At 49.1% G+C, this 20,000-nt stretch overlaps 3 protein-coding genes across 3 annotated transcripts in view; 1 reads left to right on the top strand and 2 right to left on the bottom strand.

The window, feature by feature from the left end:
• The window catches only part of lipf (lipase, gastric), a 4,468-nt gene extending 575 nt beyond the window's left edge, over positions 1 to 3,893 (bottom strand). The window contains exons 1-9 of the mRNA XM_069159852.1: positions 3,799 to 3,893; positions 2,947 to 3,075; positions 2,258 to 2,369; positions 1,942 to 2,140; positions 1,750 to 1,859; positions 1,230 to 1,366; positions 913 to 1,059; positions 601 to 672; positions 390 to 458 (exon numbers count right to left, since the gene is read on the bottom strand). Of these exons, the coding sequence (XP_069015953.1) occupies positions 390 to 458; positions 601 to 672; positions 913 to 1,059; positions 1,230 to 1,366; positions 1,750 to 1,859; positions 1,942 to 2,140; positions 2,258 to 2,369; positions 2,947 to 3,072 (972 nt within the window). The 5' untranslated portion in view covers positions 3,073 to 3,075; positions 3,799 to 3,893. The remainder of the gene's footprint in view (positions 1 to 389; positions 459 to 600; positions 673 to 912; positions 1,060 to 1,229; positions 1,367 to 1,749; positions 1,860 to 1,941; positions 2,141 to 2,257; positions 2,370 to 2,946; positions 3,076 to 3,798) is intronic.
• Positions 3,894 to 4,263: 370 nt separating this feature from the next.
• Positions 4,264 to 9,013, top strand: rnls (renalase, FAD-dependent amine oxidase). Its single transcript, XM_069159853.1, has 7 exons — positions 4,264 to 4,482; positions 5,249 to 5,354; positions 5,450 to 5,592; positions 5,673 to 5,831; positions 7,735 to 7,908; positions 8,435 to 8,610; positions 8,684 to 9,013. The coding sequence occupies exons 1-7, from the start codon at positions 4,365 to 4,367 to the stop codon at positions 8,834 to 8,836; spliced, it is 1,029 nt and encodes a 342-aa protein (XP_069015954.1). The 5' UTR covers positions 4,264 to 4,364; the 3' UTR covers positions 8,837 to 9,013.
• Positions 9,014 to 9,541: 528 nt separating this feature from the next.
• Positions 9,542 to 19,641, bottom strand: ptenb (phosphatase and tensin homolog B). Its single transcript, XM_069159857.1, has 9 exons — positions 18,958 to 19,641; positions 17,826 to 17,910; positions 17,576 to 17,620; positions 17,359 to 17,402; positions 16,985 to 17,223; positions 16,704 to 16,845; positions 16,460 to 16,626; positions 14,881 to 15,126; positions 9,542 to 14,326 (listed from the first exon to the last, which is right to left on the bottom strand). Exons 1-9 carry the CDS (start codon positions 19,034 to 19,036, stop codon positions 14,138 to 14,140), a joined length of 1,236 nt encoding a protein of 411 aa, XP_069015958.1. The 5' UTR covers positions 19,037 to 19,641; the 3' UTR covers positions 9,542 to 14,137.
• Between the last annotated feature and the right edge of the window lie 359 nt (positions 19,642 to 20,000).

Consider the following 20,000-nt stretch of genomic DNA (forward strand, 5'->3'; position numbering starts at 1 on the left):
AGGGGGGTACACAGAGGGGACATGGTGAGGACATGAGGAGGACGTGAGAGGGACGTGAGGAGGACATGGTGAGGACGCGAGGAGGACATGGTGAGGACATGAGGAGGACGTGGTGAGGACATGAGGAGGACGTGAGGAGGACATGAGGACGTGGTGAGGACATGAGGAGGACGTGAGGAGGAGATGGTGAGAACATGAGGAGGACGTGAGAGGGACGTGAGGAGGACATGGTGAGGACATGAGGATGTGAGGAGGACATGGTGAGGACATGAGGATGTGAGGAGGACATGGTGAGGATGTGGTGAGGACATGAGGACGTGAGGAGGATGTGAGGAGGACGTGGAGACAGTGAGTCTCAAATGTGGAGCGACTTCCTGTTTCCGTCTCACCTGGTTGTAGTGCTTCATGTTTCCTGCAGCTCCGAAGTCAAACGCCATCAGTTTACCTGCATGGATCGCCTGCAGACAACAACAACAACAACAACAACAACTCAGAACACCAGAGCTGAACACACGGTCCCCACACCTACACTCAGACCAGTATGAGTGTTACCTGAACACACGGTCCCCACACCTACAGACAGACCAGTATGAGTGTTACCTGGGACCAGTGCACCATGTTCTGGACGGAGGTCCCGGCGGGACAGTGGGTCGTGTAGACGGGAGTCCGAGTCTGGAACAAACACAGCAGTCAGGGGTCAAAGGTTACCACATCTCATGGTCTTCATCAGCAAACAGTTTGTAGTTTTCAGTATTGATCCATCAGCTGATGGATCAGTGAAATAAAACAAGATGACATCATTAAATCTCCTGTTTGTTTATATAATGTCAGAAAATAAAAGTCAATGAAAAAAGATTATTTATCAACACGTTGTGTATCAATTAAAAACTAATAATTGAACTTGTTTCCAACCATGTTGAGGTTTTTCTCGTCGAAGCCACAAAGGATGAAGAACAAGTTTCCACACAACTCGCTCAGGAGCTTCTTCCCACACACGTGTTCTGCAAACCACTCGATCATGTGACTCTGAGGCAGGAAGTCCCGCCTCCCAAACAGGTCCTGCAGGGGGCGGTGACAAGCGCGCCATCAATACACATTCTGATCAATACACATTCTGATCAATACACATTCTGATCAATACACATTCTGATCAATACACATTCTGATCAATACACATTCTGATCAACACACATTCTGATCACATCGCTGGTCATGTGACTGTTTCTCACCCAGATGAGGAAGTCGGGCAGGACAGACAGTTTGGTCATGGGGCTGCCGGTGAAGGCGACGGTTGCCACGGGAGCCAAACCGAAGAAGAGGCGGATCTTACTGGCGAGTTCTGGCAGCGTGGAGAACGCTATGAATGCTGGGAAATTAGACAGATATCTTATTATGAAGTACGGAGGCCTGTTGGTCCCAGAAACAGGAAACAAATGAAGACAGTAAAATGAAGCTTTCAGTTCCAGAATGAAGTCTTTTCAAAATAAAAGCAGTTACCGAAGGTGGTTCTTTTCAAAATAAAAGCAGAGTTACCGAAGGTGGTTCTTTTCAAAATAAAAGCAGAGTTACCGATGGTGGTTCTTTTCAAAATAAAAGCAGAGTTACCGAAGGTGGTTCTTTTCCAAATAAAAGCAGAGTTACCGAAGGTGGTTCTTTTCAAAATAAAAGCAGAGTTACCGATGGTGGTTCTTTTCAAAATAAAAGCAGAGTTACCGATGGTGGTTCTTTTCAAAATAAAAGCAGAGTTACCGATGGTGGTTCCCTGAGAGTGTCCGATGTAGAAGATTTGGTCCTGACCCGCCACCTTCAGGATGTGGTTCACAACCGCGGGGAGGTCCTTCAGCGCCAGCTCATCGTGACTGCAGAGACACACGAGCTTCATCATCATCATCATCATCACGGTCCGACCTCCAGGAACACGGACCGGGTCTGAGCTCCCACCTGAACCTCCAGAAGTCCTCGTGGTCCGGGCTCAGCGAGCGGTGCTTCCTGGACCACGTGTTCCCTCGGCTGTTCCCGATCCAGACGTCGTAGCCGGCGTCGGCGAGCACGTATCCCAGACTGGATCTGGGCGGGTTGGTGATCCAGTTGCTGCCCGCCGCCAGCAGGCCGTGCTGCAGGAGGACCGCCGGCCTCGGACCTACAGGGCGCCGCCAAACAGGAAGTTCAGTCCCTCACAAGATCGCACTTCCTGTTTTTAACCAGCTGAACTTTGTTGTGAAATGTGTGACAGGAAGTGAGAGAGCGGCGGTCCGACCTGCGGTGCGTTTGAGGCCCCACGGGATCCGGTTCACGGTCAGGATGTACCCGTCCTCCGTCAGAACCTCATGTTCCTCCGCAGGGTACCCCCACCGCCGAATGATCTCCGTCTACACACACACACACACACACACACACACAGACACACACAGACACACACACACACAGTCACACACACACACACACACACACACACACTCACACACACACACACACACACACACACACACACACACACACACACAGACACACACAGACACAGTCACACACACACACACACACACACACACACACACACACACACACACACACACACACACACAGACACACACACACACAGTCACACACACACACACACACACACACACACAGACACAGTCACACACACACACACACACACACACACCAACATCACATGTTTGTGAGCTCAGCTCAGCTTTTACTTTGAAAAACCCCTCACCAGTCGCCATATGAGTGCGGGGAGGCGGAGCTTAGTGACACCTGATGGCCCCTCAGAGCAATGTCAGCATTCAGGACTTTTAGTGTGAAAATACCACAAAACAAGATAAGGAGGGGCTGTTGTACTTCCTGTTTGCGTTCCGTTTACGTCAAAAATCTGTGAGATTAAAATATCTTGATTTGGTCGTTCAGATGACCTTTGACCTTCACGTTGATCCTTTAACTCACAATGTTCATGTGTACTTCAGGGTCCAGGTGCTGCCGCGGGACATCAGAGCGCCGCCGTCCACCGACTGTCGACCCGCTGTGGGCGAGAGCCGAGAGAAACAACACACACGCACACACACACAACATGGTCTGACACACACACACACACACACACACACACACACACACACACACACACACAGTGGTGCGTTCAGGGTGCTGATGGTGATGAAGCTGTGGGGGCAGATTGTGTCTTGGGTTAAAAGGGGCTTGTTCCCTGACACCACCACCGGTTACCATAGCGACCGGAGAACTGGGCGTGGCTTTCTGAAGCTCACAACACCAGGAGTTCCTCAGGGTGCCAGGCGGTGCGTTCACGGTCCTCCTGCTGCTGACTCACTTTAAAACGTTTTAACGCCTTCTGATCAACAAATGACCGTCGGAGACAAAAACTTATCAGAAAACAAACTGAGGTCAGGGGTCAAAGGTCACTGGACCTGGACCACCTGAACCTCGCTCTGATCAGCAGACTCCTTCTGGACCACCCGGACCTTAGGGAGTCCTCGGACCGGTCTACTTTCGGTCCCAGAACCAGCTCTGACCCACATTCTTGAACAAACTGCGGAGATCACGTGACATCTCAGATGATTTCATGTTTGATTAAAAAAAATAATAATCACGTGATGTCGTTGAAACTGAAGTTGCTATGACGACGCGTTCAAGTGAAACTGGAGATAATCGATTGCAAAGAGCTTCAAAAGAAACTATTGTTTCCGATCATGTTTGGATGTTGACGTCACTAACAGCCGGTAACCGATCGGTAATAATGAGTCGGTATCGATCAGTGACTCCGTAACAAACACGGTGACTCACCTGAACTCTTCTGATCCGAGGCGACTCTGATCAGCTGTTCGGCGCCGTGTTTAATTTAAGGGACGGAAGAAATCAGCCGTGACGTCAGAGGAGGGGCGTTTCTCTGATTGGTCAGACGGAGGACTGAGGTTTTTAACTTTGTTTTCCAGATGATGAACCGTCGACATAAATACTTATAAAAATATAAATATATATACATCAGAGTCAGCTCTCCGTTCTTACTGACGACTTCAAATTAAAATATCAGAAGAGAGGAAAGGAGGGATGTTTACATTTTATTTTTTTAACCCGTTAAAGAAAGTAGAGCCTCCTCAGATTTAATTAAAACATTTTACAGCAGCTGCAGCACCTTATTAAAGTCGTTAGATCCGTTTTCTACTGATAGGACCGTTATTTTGAAAATTCTACCCGGATGCAGCGTGTTTTATGCTGGGTGCTTTGACCCCGGGATAGTTTTTGTTCGTCCATCTGCTTTTCTCTGTTTTGTAACCGGGGGACGGTTTGACTTGTGGCTGTGGTCCCGGTCGGTCCCGGTCGGTCCCGGTCCGACCCGTTCTGCGCTGAAAATGTCCCGCGTGCTGATTGTCGGAGCGGGCCTGACGGGCAGCCTGTGCGCATGTCTGCTGCGACGGGAACTGCAGAACAAAGTTCAGATAGTGGTGTGGGACAAAGCGAGGGGCGCGGGTGAGTGACGGTCAGAACTTCATTCAGAAACTAGAATTTTAATGTCCGCGAGTTCACAGCGACAAACAGCCACACAGCGAAACATCAGGAAACATCAGGAAACATCAGGAAACTACTCACTTTAATCCGGCTGGAAAATGATCCAGAATACTGATCAGTAAAATCAATAAAGTCACTAAAATATGATCCGTATTCCCATTAGCCTGTCAGTGCAGATCAATGACACCATCAATAGAAGTGACTGAAAGCACGCGCCTCCGCTGAGGAGGGAAACAGGGCAAAGTTCAGTGACAGAAGGAGGGAGCTGCAGCGACGGTCAGAGGTCCGTTCAGAAATCTGTCAATTTAAAGTTCCGGAGCTCACAGCCTCACAGTCACTCTGCAGAACACTGAAACGAGATGTCAGGAGTCACCGCTGTATTTAATGATCAATACCTCGAACTTTATATCATGTCTGCTGCAGAGAAGAGAATAAGGTCAGAACTTCATTAAGAAATCGTCCAGTTTTGTGTCCTCGGGGTCACAGCAGTGCTGATTCACCCCACAGAACGTAACTGAAGACAATGTCCACGTCAACAGACTGTCCTCTTCACTTCGGCTCAGAAATGATCTGATTTTAAATAAAAAAAAAAATAAGAATCTGGGTTTCTGTAAAGACGTGGATTCAAATCCCTCCTGTTCTGTACCTCAAATAACTGATCCTAAAAACAGTGAAGTTTCTAATGGAGTTTGGTGTGGAGGCAGATCAATGCATGTCTCTGTCTCAGGAGGAAGGATGTCCACCAGCCGTCCTCCCGACGCTGCGTCTCACTCAGCTGATCTGGGAGCTCAATACATCTCAGCCACGGCGTCCTACGCCCAGTTGCACCACAGGTAACACACACACACACACACACACACACAGACACACTCTCTCTCACACACACACACACACACACAGTGTGGTGTGTGTGTGTGTGTGTGTGTAGTTTCTACGCCGAGCTGCTCTCTGCCGGCGTCCTGCAGCCTCTCGACTGTCTGATCGAAGGTCTGCAGCTGAAGGACGGCAGCAGGGACTTCATGACGCCACTGGGCATGTGCAGTGTGGTCAAACACTTCCTGTCTGAATCAGGTGAGCTCCTACTTGTCCGTCAGTCTGACCACACGTCTCTGACAACAGAACCAACCTCAGTATTATGGTCTGTCTGTCAGGAGCTGATTTGTTCTTCGAGCGTCATGTGACCGGTCTGTACCGCCGCGGTGCATCATGGGAGGTTCAGAGGAAGGCGGGAGGCAGCGAGACGTTTGACGCCATCGTCCTGACGATGCCGGTCCCTCAGATCCTGCAGCTGGAGGGCGACGTGGGACACTGTGAGACACTCAGAGACACTCAGAGACACTTAGAGAAACTCGGAGACATTCAGAGACACTCAGAGACACTCAGAGACATTCAGAGACACTCAGACACTCAGAGAAATTCAGAGACACTCAGAGAAACTCAGAGACATTCAGAGAAACTCAGAGACATTCAGAGAAACTCAGAGACACTCAGAGACATTCAGAGACACTCAGAGACATTCAGAGAAACTCAGAGACACTCAGAGAAACTCAGAGACATTCAGAGACACTCAGAGACACTCAAAGACACTCAAAGACATTCAGAGACACTCAGACAGCTAGTTTTATTCTCCTGTGGGCCAACAGCTGAACACTTCTTGCTTCTGCTGGAAGGAAAACACACTTCATACTGAACTGACGTAACTCGACCACACGGAGGCAGCAGCTGTCAATCATCCTCCATGAGGGGGTTATTGATTATCAATGAGTTGATTGATTGTGAACATTAATCAGACATCTGCAGAGCTTTTATTTTGACAAGATGCTGATTACTTTCTCCTGCTGCAGACTTCACACACACACACACACACACACACACACACACACACACACACACACACACACACACACACATCAGTACACACACACCAGTACACACTCTGATGTTAAGTCACTTCCTTGTGCTCTGATTGGTCGACACGTTCTCAAAAGCTGCAAAACTGCGTGTTGTCCGACTGCAGATGGCAACACATTTGTCTGTGTAGATGATGATGTCACTTTCCGCTCATCTGATTGGCTGACAGAGGACAGCGCCCATTTCCTTTGTGCTGACACACACACACACTCAGGTTATTATTAGATAGTGAGTGTGTGTGTGCGTGTGTGTGTGTGTGACTGTGCGTGTGTGTGCGTGTGTGTGTGTGCAGTATGCAGCCTGTTTCTGTTAGAATCATGAAAACTGTTTTAAAGCCGACGACAGGAAACAACAGCCTGATTATCGATCTTATTATTGATCTGCTGATCAGAGTTCAGGTGTGAAGCCCCGCCCATTTTCTCATGCAGGCTACGATCTCATGTTAACTAGCTACGATCTCACGTTAACTAACTATGATCTCACGTTAACCGGCTACGATCTAACGTTAACCGGCTACGATCTAACGTTAACCGGCTACGATCTAACGTTAACTAACTACGATCTCACGTTAACTAACTATGATCTCACGTTAACCGGCTACGATCTAACGTTAACTAACTACGATCTAACGTTAACTAACTACGATCTAACGTTAACCGGTGGCAATCTAACGTTAACTAACTACGATCTCACGTTAACTAACTACGATCTAACGTTAACCGGCTACGATTGCATGTTAACCGGCTACGATCTAACGTTAACTAACTACGATCTCACGTTAACTAACTACGATCTAACGTTAACCGGCGACAATCTAACGTTAACTAACTACGATCTCACGTTAACTAACTACGATCTCACGTTAACTAACTACGATCTAACGTTAACCGGCGACAATCTCACGTTAACTAACTACGATCTAACGTTAACTAACTACGATCTCACGTTAACTAACTACGATCTCACGTTAACTAACTACGATCTAACGTTAACCGGCGACAATCTAACGTTAACTAACTACGATCTCACGTTAACTAACTACGATCTAACGTTAACTAACTACGATCTCACGTTAACTAACTACGATCTCACGTTAACTAACTACGATCTCACGTTAACTAACTACGATCTAACGTTAACCGGCGACAATCTAACGTTAACTAACTACGATCTCACGTTAACTAACTACGATCTAACGTTAACTAACTACGATCTAACGTTAACTAACTACGATCTCACGTTTGTGTAAACTTTCAGCTGTTACACCACATTATGTCTCCTGTCTGTCTGTCCGTCCCTCAGTGTTGTCCATCCAGCAGAAGCAGCACTTGGACGGAGTCGTCTACTCGTCTCGTTTTGCCGTTGCTCTCTTCTTCTCTCCGGACGTCGTCTTCAGTTTCTCGTGGGGAGCTCGATACGTCAACGACAACAGCTGCATCCGCTACATCGCTGCCGACTCCAGGAAACGCAACGCAGGTCTGCTCACCTGTCTCCCTGCTCACCTGTCTCCCTGCTCACCTGTCTCCCTACTCACCTGTCTCCCTGCTCACCTGTCTCCCTGCTCACCTGTCTCCCTACTCACCTGTCTCCCTGCTCACCTGTCTCCCTGCTCACCTGTCTCCCTGCTCACCTGTCTCCCTGCCCACCTGTCTCTCTGCTCACCTGTCTCCCTGCCCACCTGTCTCCCTGCTCACCTGTCTCCCTGCCCACCTGTCTCCCTGCCCACCTGTCTCCCTGCTCACCTGTCTCCCTGCCCACCTGTCTCCCTGCCCACCTGTCTCCCTGCTCACCTGTCTCCCTGCCCACCTGTCTCCCTGCTCACCTGTCTCCCTGCCCACTTGTCTCCCTGCCCACCTGTCTCTCTGCTCACCTGTCTCCCTGCTCACCTGTCTCCCTGCCCACCTGTCTCCCTGCTCACCTGTCTCCCTGTCCACCTGTCTCCCTGCCCACCTGTCTCCCTGCCCACCTGTCTCTCTGCTCACCTGTGTCCGTCTCCCTGAAGACGTTCCGGGTCGCGGTCCGTCCCTCGTCGTCCACACCAGCGTCCCGTTCGGCTTGGAGCACCTGGAGCGAGACAAGGAGGACGTCCAGCCAATCATCTTGCAGGAGCTCCACCGGCTGCTTCCTGGTCTGCCTCAGCCAATCAGCATCAAGTGTCAGAAGTGGAGGTACTCCCAGGTGAGTCGAGTTTTCATCGACTCCTCCTGATGAGGAAGCGCTTGATTTACGACCCCTCCCGTCTCTCCCGCAGGTGCTGACCTCGGTGCCGGGCTGTCCGGGTCACCTGACCGTCCTCGACCAACCGCTGCTCGTCTGCGGCGGCGACGCCTTCTGCCACTCCAACTTCGACGGCTGCGTGGAGTCCGCTCTGAGCGTGCTCAGTGCGCTGAAGTCCTCGCTGTAATCAGAGGACCTGATGTCGGCCAATTATCGATGAGTGATCGGTTAGCGGATACAGCTAATAAATTAACAGGTCATTAAGTGCTGAATCAACTGTAATTAAATAATGTTGAATTCAAATGTTTGAGTGTTTTCTGTGTTTCTGATTTAAATGAATAAATTCAAATGTTTTTGGATGAAACCTGGAGACGTCTTCTTTAAACTGGACCTGGTTCATGAAAGCAGCGGCGTATTAGTTACCATGGCGATTTATTCTGTGCAGCCAGCCGGGCTAACAACCACGCTAACGGCAACGCTTGATGAAGATAGTGATTAGATTTACTTGTTTAAAGCTGCATTAAAGTCTGTAATGAAACCCTGAGAGATGACTGCATGGCGGCTGCTGCTTCATACTTCCTTTGATCTTTTTATAGGAGCAGATAAGACAGAATTAGTTCTGGTTCGGTGCCCACGAGGCTCACGAGCGTGACCTCATTTTCCTCGCTGTTCTCCAGTCGTTTGGAGCGCGCTCAGTAGCGCCGCTGCAGTGCATTGTGGGGGAAGTGATCATCATTTCTGCCAAGTCACCGGTAGATTGTACACAATGAACATGAACAGAGTTTCAGCAGGACACTCAGCCGGCATGGAGTCCAACAGAACCCAGACGAGGAGTTGGTCGGGTCTCTATTGTGGGAGTTGGAGTTCAAACAGTTCCAGAGCCGACAACAGCTGATTATAAATAGTTTATTCACCTTTACAGTGTTTGTATTTCATTATAAAACAAGGAGGGACAGAATAAAAGAACGGGGTCAGTTTAACGTGAAATGTTTTGCATGGTGGAAAACAAAATGAAACCTGATCAGATAAAAAAAAGTTCACAGGTGAGAAGAGACCGAAGACTCCGAGTCGGTCCAGAACCACGTCTGTCAGAGTCCACTTCACTCTGAAACATTCCAATACGGATCAGACCGATCAATACTCATCAATACGGATCAGACCGATCAATACTCATCAATAACGTCTGCTGGGACCTTCTGGGTGTTGAAACTAATTTCCACTTCAGTCCAGAACTTTGACGTTTTACCTGTCAGACGGGTTTCTGGGCTGAATGTTATAAGCCCCGCCTCCAATCTGGGATTGTCCAATCACACTTTAGCAACAGTAACGCTAATGTTAGCGTGTCCAGCTAAGCAGCTGACAATCTCTTCGTGTTGACGAAGAGATTTATTTCGTTGGTGCGTCTGCGACGCCTCGCTGGCAGGTGATTGGTCGGAATGCTACCGCAGCTTACGCTAACGTTAGCGGCTGGTTCGGGAGCGTTTACGCTCCGGAAACTCCCGATAAACTCGTTTGTTGAAAACAGCTTCAACTCTGAACGGAACGAGCCGAGCAGCCCGATCGTGTTACCGTGTTAGCTTTAGCCTCGGGTTGTTAGCATGACATCACGAGGTGACGATGTCACACCGTTTTAGTTCTTAAAATGAATCAGCTGGTGACGGCGCTGATAACGTTTGCTTCATTATCTAACGAGCTAACAGCTGATAATAAAAATGTTGTCAATGCTTTTGTTTAAGGGTGTGGGGGCGGGGCTTAGTCAACAGACACCAACTACACCCATCGTCATAGAAACGTTCAACATCTCGGTAGATAAAGATCGTTCGGACATGAAGCTTTTCTTTTTCTCTGACCTTTCTCTTTCGAGCGGCTGACGGAGACGCGGTCGATGAACACGAACTCTGAGGAACCTTCGAGAACCGTCGAGGTCACATGACAACATTTCAGAGACGGAAACACGAACGCGGTTCCGTCGTTTAATCCGACATCACGTCCGTTAACGACGCGACGAACGCAGAAACAACGTCGACCTCGTCAACTAACAAACAAACAGACCGGATATTAAAATCCAAAAATAAAACCCGGGAGGCGGAGCTTCGTGTTGGCAGGTTGGTGATGATGTAAACAGCTGAAGCACCGATTGGTCGGCGAAAACACACGAAACCAAGAAGGAACGACGGAGTTTGTTCCTCCGGTTGGAGTTCAGACGCCAAAAACAAAAGGTTCACGCTTCTCTTCCAGGAACCCTGAACGGGTCGGATCAGAACCGGGTCGACTCCAGCGGTGTCGGACGTGATGTTCCTTCGCCGACCGCGGTTCCGACAACAAACGACTGTTTCCGTCTGAACTTCCAGAAGAATCCGACGCGGCCGAACGACGACTTTTCGTCGATAAGTGATCGAAAGAAAACGACGTGAAGCACCGGGAATGGTCCGAGACGTTGGACAGCACCGACCCGGCCTCGAACACATGGAACCCGTTCAGAACACACCAGTGTGTGATGTTTACAACAGGAAGTACACAACTCCGCTTCCTGTCGCCCTCTGACCTCTAACGGGCAGCTTTTCCAAACCATCCGAGGATTCGGACTAAAACACTCGTAATGAGTCCAATCAGATTTGCAACTAAAGGACGAGTCGCATCTTCAACGCAAACTTCTTACCGGGTCGACGTGCTGGTCGTGTCTGAACGGGTCGGCGACAGGAAGTGAGGTCGGGTCTGAGAGCACCTAACAGGACTCTGGACAGGAAGTGTTGCTGTAAGACGTCGGTGGTTCGAGCGCTACGGTGACGACAGGACGAACACTCGCTGCTGGTCGAAAGCACCACAGATGGACGACAGGCTCCGCCCCCGCTAGCTTAGCACCACGGACGGACGACAGGCTCCGCCCCGGCTAGCTTAGCACCTAAAACTCGGCGCGATGGGTTGCGGACCCAACGGCGGCGGTTCAAATGCACCGGCTTGCTGTTGGTGCGAGGCTTCAGGCGGTCGTTGAGTGTTACTCGAGATGTGATCACACAGGATGCAGCTGTATCACCTTCATCTTCTCAGGACTTCAAGGAGTCTCGTAGTCCGACAGAAGATCAGATTAGTCTCCCCGACGGACGGAGAGCTGCTACATGAACACGTTCCTGTTCTTAATCTGTCCGTTGTTCTTCCGACCTCTAAAACATCCGTCGGTTGAGAAGCGAGCAGCTTCAGAGGAACCTGAACGTTCGCCGCTCTCCTCTTTGACATCTTTGTTCTACGACGTCTCGCAGACTCTCAAACATCTTAACTTCTGGATGGAGTTCAGGAGACACAGGTGCATCCTGTGTGATCAGACTCCTGACAAGGACCACAGGTTGGACAACATGGACGTCAAGACTCCTTCAGAGTCTTAAACAACACAACGATGAACGATCCGTAACAACGGGCCAACGATGGTCGTAGCACCAAATGTCAGGACGGAAATCAGGACTAAAAGTTCTACCGACGGTCCTTTGGATGATCAATAAAGATGCTCCAACCCGTTCAATACACTCAAGATTTATTGATTACACAACTTTGACTTGAACTTTGACTTGAACCGGCCCAGATGGAGCCGAGGGTGAGTTAGATCTCGGTTAGAACAGGAACCACGAGCTGACTGGTTCTGGATCGGTGTCCTCTGATGTCTGGTTGGAGCATCTCTAATGTTCATGTGCTTCTGTAAAATCCAGACGGAAAAGTCTGGAAGCTGCTGTGATGCTAACGTGATCCTCAAACCGTCGTGTCTGGCGTTAAAGGTACAGTTTGCAAGAATATAAGTGTTTAAACTACCTTCAACAGTTAATAGTCTACGGACAGAGTAATAATTCAAAGCATCACTTCAGAAACCGAAGACACGGAGGCCGAACCTCACGACCGACTGCGGTCACCAATCCCGCCGATTTAAAAACGTGCTCGAACAAACTTCCGCCATCTTTCCTGGCCAGCGATCCCAAACCGTCGCTGCCAGGAGGCTCCGATGGACCGACGGACACGTTAGCTTATACGCTTACTAAAAACCCACGAAGTCGACAGCACACCACGCCGGTACCTCGAGCTCCGACCTTGAACGTCAGCTTTATAAAAGGACTGCATCTTTCAACGTGAGCCGTCGGGCTTCCTGGATGGACTGAGCTCGCCCGCACATATTTACAAGGCCGTGGTGATTCAGTGACGTGTCCTTTATAAAGGTCGTCCCGGACACGTCGGAGCACGCCGAAGGTTTTGCTTCGGCCCGTCGGGGCGTTCGCCCACATCGGTGAACAGCTGGAAGAAGGAATGGTTATAATGTGTGTAGCTTGTTTGTGGTTTAGCTTCATGATTGATACGAGTCAGAACAACACAAAGAGGTTTCCTATAACTGCGGGAGCTGATTTGAAGGACCGAAGAACCTTCTGTGCAAAACGGAGGACAGAAAAACAGAACGAGTGTCGCTGGTTTCAACAGATGATTGTAGCAGGAACAAAACCAGTTTCTCTTCTTCATTGTCACATTCAAACAAAAGGCGTCGCTTCTGTTGGTGCGCTGCGGCCCTCAGACCCAAACTAGGCCAGGTGGGACCGGGTCAGGTGGGACCAGGTAGGACCAGGTCAAACTGGGTCGAGACCAGCGAGGACACTAGTCCGGCTTGGTCCAACCAGGAGTTACGACATGGACAAGTCTGACAAGCTGGTCCAAACCCGTCCTCAGTAAGTCAGACTAACTGGGCTGAACCGAGTCAGACCTGCTGGCCAACATCAGCTGAAACTGGTCCGTCCAAACTGGATCAGACTGAACCGGCTCAGCATTAAGTTTGATAAATTTAGAAAACGTCAGTTCTGAAGATAAACAGTGTGGAAGTGAATTTGGGCTGAAAGATGCAGCGTCAGCATGAAGAGAAGAGTCGACACGCCGATAAGAGCTCAACGGACTGAAGGAGATGAAAACAGAATCAGATTGGTCTGCATATAGTTTCCTAAACCTGATCAGGAAGGAAGGAAGGAAGGAAGGAAGGAAACGTCGGGACGAGGGGATTTATCCAACAAACATCTCCGTGGAGTCACTAAAGAAGTCTTACTTGTCTTTCAGTTTGTTTATATTCAAGTTTTTCTCCTTTCATTTTTTAAAATCTCCCGTCTGTCCATTCATCTGTCTTATTGTCCATTCGCCCGGCCTGACCCCGCCCACACACGTATCCCCGCCCCCTTTGCCTCAGACCGCTACGTCATATGATTGTCCAGCTGTGCACCGAGTAGAAGATGGAGGGGGAGGCGGGGCTTATATTCTGATCAAAGCTCTGAATCCAGAGTCCTGCAGATCCGTTGTGGTCCGGTTGGGTTATATTCCCCCGTCAGCTGACCACGCGCTAGTCTGGGTTTGGGGTTCATGAGTGTGTATACATACATACATAGTGTATACATATGGTGTGTACATACTGTGTGTGTGTAGGTGTATACGTACAGACACACATATGTAGCTGTATGTTGGTGTGTGAGTGCGGGTGTCAGACTTTTGTGATCTGATTGTGGTGGTCCTCTTCGAACGGCTCGTTCTCAGGGTCCGAGTCCGTGGTGTCGGAGTAGCGGTAGTGATCCGGCTCGTTGTCGCTGACGTCCGGCGTGACCGACGCCGACGTGCTGCTGGCGTCGCAGTTCGCTCCTTCCTCCACCGTCTTGGTAAAATACAGTTTGACCTGAAGCAGACGGTAAAGGCAAACTGGGTTTTACTAAAATAAATCAGTTATTACTTTATTACATTATTCTGACCTCTACAAACATCTGAAGAGGACAAAGAAACTTTAAAGATTGATTCGACCTTTTTCAATAGAACTATTTCATTTTTACACAACTTCACTACTGAATCATGTAAATAAAGGCAACTAAACTAAACTACAAAAAAAATCATTTGTGAGATGAAGTTTCTGTAGGTTTTTTAAGAGCAGCTAACAACCCAACGTTATAATGAAAGTTACTGCAAGTGAGAATTTGTTTTCACAATCTTTGAAAATAAAATCTAATAATAATTAATTTGACCCGAATTCAAAGATTTAAAGACCCTCAGAATCTCGAGTCAAAGATCTCAGCAATCTGTTTTCTTGATTTTAGACTCAACAATTTAGAACAAGCTCTGGATATTTGTTTGATTAATTTAATTATTTTCTGACCCAACATGTCTGAGCTGAAACACAACATTATTATTGTCTTTTTAAAATGAAGCAAAACGATGAAACCAGAAGAAAAGTTTCACCTTGAAGTTTGGGGAGAAGTTCCTGTTGGCCTTGTCCTTGTTGGCCTTGTCCAGGTCGTTCTTGGTCAGAGTGAGAACCAGGTAGTCTCTGTCGTTGGTTTCGCTTCCCGTCATCATCGCCGGGTGCTGCTGCGTTCTGTCGGCCGGCTCCCGAAGCGTCCCGGCGCTGCCGTTCTCCAGTCTGTCGGGGATCTCCTCCGGCCCCGGGATGAAGAAGGTGTTCACCCAGAAGTGAAACATTTTCTCCTGGAGGAACAGAGGAAGAGGAGTCAGCGGTCCACTCTTATTAAACATGTCCGTCTGTCCATCCTGGAAGAGGATGTTCTTCTAGCTCACTGATCGGACGATCGATTGTCCCGCGTGATGTCAAGACCTCTGAGATTCATCTGTGATCTGGAGCTCCGAGGGACCTCGGAGGTGAAGAACACTCAACCCAACATGACTTACCGAGGACAACTTGTCCGAGGTGTCTTATTTAGTCAATAATGGGATGACCCGCCGGTATTAAAGCACCTTCTGCAGGACAACATACCAAACAGGACTTTCCCAAGACAACCAGGAATCTTCAACCCAAACTCAAAAATCTGGCAAAAGGGGCTTTAGTGAATGGTGAATCCATGAAGGTTCACCTGGACAACTTACCCAAAATGACTTCAGACAAATTACCTAAAATAATCTCTGAGACTTTTATTTAAAACAAGTAACCCAAGACGACTGACCAGGAGTCTTCAAACCAAACCCAATAATCAGGCAACAAACTCCAAAGTCAGGGAGGTGTCCAAGAAGATTCACTGAAGACCACTTTCCCAAAACCACTTAAGATACCAAAGATGATCGACTCAGGATGACGTACGATACCTTGAGCAAGACAACTGATTTAAAAGACCACCTCCCCAAAAACACGTAGCCAACTAGGTTCACCCTAAACAACTTATCTCTCTTCCCTACAGAAGTGACCCAATGTGACCGATGTAAGGCCATTTCCTGAATACAACCTACGCAAGAAGTCTTCCTAAAGTCCTCCTGAAGACATCCTGAAGACATCCTAAAGTCCTCCTAAAGACATCCTGAAGACACCCTGAAGACATCCTGAAGACACCCTGAAGACATCCTAAAGACATCCTAAAGACATCCTAAAGACATCCTGAAGACATCCTAAAGTCCTCCTAAAGACATCCTGAAGACATCCTAAAGTCCTCCTAAAGACATCCTAAAGACATCCTGAAGACATCCTGAAGACATCCTAAAGTCCTGCTAAAGACATCCTGAAGACATCCTAAAGTCCTGCTAAAGACATCCTGAAGACATCCTAAAGTCCTGCTAAAGACATCCTGAAGACATCCTACCAAAGAATGTTCGTCCCAGATACTAAAAGCTACTAACCTCAGCCAGCTGACTGAAGACGACCTAAAGAAGACGACCTATCACAGATAACGTAGTGAAAAGGACAAGAGGACTCGTTGAAGGAAGTCCATGAGAGCAGCGACCCAACGACGGGCCTTGAAGGTCCCGGAGCAGCGACACTGTTGGTACTTCAACATTTAAACATATTCCTCATCCAGCAACAACAACAACTCACCTTCTTCATCATCTTATTTTGTTTGTGGAAAAATTCCACTTTGATGTCTCCGCAGACCGGTAGCGGCTGCGGGAACTCGAACAGGATCATTTTGTCCTCCCGCCGGGTGTGGGACGGGGTGGAGGTGTGGATCTTCACCTTCAGCTGGTACACTACAAAGTGGGGGTCTGCGGCGAGAAGACGGGAGGTGAGAGCGGCTTCGCGTACTGCGGCTCACCTGCGAGGTCTCCGGTGTCCGACTTACTGCAGGTTCCTCCGGTGAACATCGGGATGGTTTCAAACAGCATCTTGTGGAAGAGCAGAGCGACGGGTTTGTAGAGCAGCTGGTTCCTCAGCAGGAAGCTGTAGTACACGACGTAGCGGCGCTGACTGGGGATGGTCACGCCCTGCACACAAACACGGGATCACTCAACGGTCACGTTTTCACCTCGTCGTGGCCGTTTCAAGTCTCTCGTCCTCGGCGGCGGTAGTCGAGTCGCGAGCGTCCCCGGTCCCGCGTCCCGAAATGATGAACGGCATCGTTACCTTCTTGTCGCGGGTGCGGACCTCTCCGTAGAAGTCCAGAGCCTCCTGAGCTTCCTGGAATTTGCCTCGGTGCAGCAGGTAGGCGCAGATCATGACGCCGGTGCGGCCTTTCCCGGCCTTGCAGTGGATGGCGGCCACGTGCTGCTCGTCCTCGCTCAGCCACTGGTCCAGGTCCTCGCAGAACGGCTTGATCAGCTCCAGCTGGGGCGGGTTGTGGTCCTCGAACGGGTACTGAGCAACTGAAAGACAAAGAGTCCGACAGGTCGGAGACGCGTCGTTACGTCGGGACGAAGCCGACCGAGCTTTAAACCTCGAGCTCGGTCGCAGAGGTCAGAGGTCAGAGGTCAAACATCCGTCCTCGTCACGAATCTCACCTCGACAGTTGAACTTCGACGTGTCGTAATGTCGTTCGGCACATCTGGGAACAGAGAACAGACGTCACGACTAAAAACAGACTCTTCTGCTTTTAAGGTTTATTTATCCACGAGTGGTTTTTGAGGAGGATTTCTCTTTGGAGGGAACGAACTCAAAGCAAATACACTGAAGCACCTTCAGACGCCATTAAAATGAGGGAAGAGGAGTCGTACTCACAGGTTGTAGATCTTATAGTGATTCTTGTGCTTCGAATCTAAAAACCTGAGAGACAAAAACAGGTCAAACTCACTTCACAGGTTAAAGACTGAAACCCTGATTTCAGAAGAAGCTCCACTTTTATTCCAGTTGAACGTGAAAACGTTCGCAGGTGAACAGAAGACCGGTTCGAAGAGGGAATTTAAAGAGGAACTGATTCGTGTTTCTGACGTGGTGATGTGTGACATCAGGAGGAAACAGCTGGACTCACCGAACGACGTCATCGATGTTGTTTCTGTAGACGCCCTCCAGGCGCTCGGCGGGGAAACCCATCGCGATGATGTTCGGGTAAATATCTGATCGGTGGTTCAGGATCGGTACGTCTGGAAACCTGCTTCTACCCATCGATTCTGGCGTTAACTCCGCACCTCAACAGACACACCTGTACCCGACGGCGCCCTCCGGTGGCCAGGTGAACACAGCCAGGCTTTTGCTTTAATCCAATCAAACTGACTGCTTTCCTCCTATTTTAAATGACCAGGTCAGTATTCAGCTTGTTGAACGAGGATAATTCAAACTACAATGTGAATTCCATCCAAACGTGAACAAAAATCAATCAACATGCACCTGAAGCTGCAGCCAGAGATCAATCAATCATCAGCATTATTAAATTACAGCTGGACGACGTCACGTTGTGTTCATGAACTCACCCAGCTGCTGCAGGTTTCAGCTGTTAGCTTAGCCTATTAGCAGCTGCTATCATCAATAATCCCATAAACAAATAAAACACTCGTTCAAATGTTCTTCAGAGGCATCAAAATAAAGTGCAGAGAAAACCGGAGAAACAGACGATTTAAGAGAAAGTGAAGATGTGAAGATGTGATGGAGGAGCTGTGATGGAGGAGCTGTGATGGAGGAGATGTGATGGAGGAGCTGTGATGGAGGAGCTGTGATGGAGGAGATGTGATGGAGGAGCTGTGATGGAGGAGATGTGATGGAGGAGCTGTGATGGAGGAGATGTGATGGAGGAGATGTGATGGAGGAGCTGTGATGGAGGAGATGTGATGGAGGAGATGTGATGGAGGAGCTGTGATGGAGATGTGATGGAGGAGCTGTGATGGAGGAGATGTGATGGAGGAGCTGTGATGGAGGAGCTGTGATGGAGGAGATGTGATGGAGGAGATGTGATGGAGATGTGATGGAGGAGATGTGATGGAGGAGCTGTGATGGAGATGTGATGGAGGAGCTGTGATGGAGGAGCTGTGATGGAGGAGCTGTGATGGAGGAGCTTCCACTCCTTCACGGACTCCGGACGTTTCATCAGCTTCATGGATGTTTTTTCTTTCTAAATCGTGTTTCAGCACCAACAGCTTCGTTAAATCACGTTTTGAACTGAAGGATACAGGTCAGGTCCAGGTCGAAGCCGTCCTCCTGGTACCGCCGCTTGTTTCTGCTCACGATCTCTTTAATTAAGGCAGCCATTGCTGAAGTCCGCGGCCTCCGGTGAGGTCTGCTAGCGGTTCAGAAAGCACCGAGAGGCCGCCTGTCCTCCTCCGGAGCTCCGCTGTCTGGCTGCCGGGAAGAGAAGCTAACTGGGGCAGCTAGCCCGGAGCTAGCTCGCCAGCAGCCCCCCTCGTTCTCGGAGGTCTGTTTAAAAAGGAAAAACGACGAAGAAGAAGAAGAAACGACTCGGTGCTGACGGCGAGAACCGAACACGGTGTCCGTCCTCCTCCGGTGTCCGTCCTCCTCCGGTGTCCGTCCTCCTCCGGTGCCTCCCGCGAGCTCCTGTGACGCCAGGTGCTAGCCGGCCTGCTAGTTGACAGGCAGCCCGGCCGTCGCTGCTGTTTTGTGGGTCAGAACAAGGGGACGTCGCGGCCTCCTCCGCTGCGGGCCCGGGCTTCCAGGTCCCCCGCCCGGAGACAAAACCATCCGCAGGGCGGTTGTCGGTGCAGAGCCGGTCCTCCAGGCGGATCCAGGCTGACTGTTACCGGCCTCGAAGCGCAGCAGAGACGCCGTGATTGGACGCAGAAAAGCGGAGAGAAAATCTCTCCGAGTGTCTTTGAGACGACGCAGGCGTCAAGACGGCGGAAGGACGGCGCACATCCGGTCTCCTTCAAAATAATGGCCCGAGACAAAACTTCACTTTTTTATTTTATACTGAAAATGTATTCTGCTGTGCGATAGACAACAGAGACATTAAAAAATAATGAATAATAATATAAAATTGAGAAATTACAGCACAATAAAAAACGTTTTATATTTGTACAATGAATGCTTATAAACCAATAAAGCTTTTTCACATAAATTCACCCTTTAACTAAAATGAAATGTATTTTATTTGTTTTATTTTAATCCTCATGGTCAGTTTTTTAAACATTCTTTCATTTAAGATTTAATATTCATCATTTTACAAGTGAGAAACAGACTTTATTGCCATCACTGCAAC

The sequence above is a fragment of the Embiotoca jacksoni genome, unplaced genomic scaffold (assembly GCF_022577435.1).
Source record: "Embiotoca jacksoni isolate LCO1_2020_lvr unplaced genomic scaffold, fEmbJac1.0.p SCAF_26, whole genome shotgun sequence".
NCBI lineage: Eukaryota > Metazoa > Chordata > Actinopteri > Embiotocidae > Embiotoca > Embiotoca jacksoni.

Excerpts from the sequence above, each read along its gene's own strand:
- ptenb (XM_069159857.1), bottom strand. The coding sequence starts at position 19,036 with ATGGCTGCCTTAATTAAAGAGATCGTGAGCAGAAACAAGCGGCGGTAC. Across the intron at positions 16,627-16,703 it reads GTTCACCGGAGGAACCTGCA|ACCCCCACTTTGTAGTGTAC; the intron begins GTAAGTCGGACA and ends TTCTCGCCGCAG. Across the intron at positions 15,127-16,459 it reads AAAATAAGATGATGAAGAAG|GAGAAAATGTTTCACTTCTG; the intron begins GTGAGTTGTTGT and ends CTGTTCCTCCAG.
- rnls (XM_069159853.1), top strand. The coding sequence starts at position 4,365 with ATGTCCCGCGTGCTGATTGTCGGAGCGGGCCTGACGGGCAGCCTGTGC. Across the intron at positions 4,483-5,248 it reads GGACAAAGCGAGGGGCGCGG|GAGGAAGGATGTCCACCAGC; the intron begins GTGAGTGACGGT and ends TCTCTGTCTCAG. Across the intron at positions 5,832-7,734 it reads GGAGGGCGACGTGGGACACT|TGTTGTCCATCCAGCAGAAG; the intron begins GTGAGACACTCA and ends TCCGTCCCTCAG.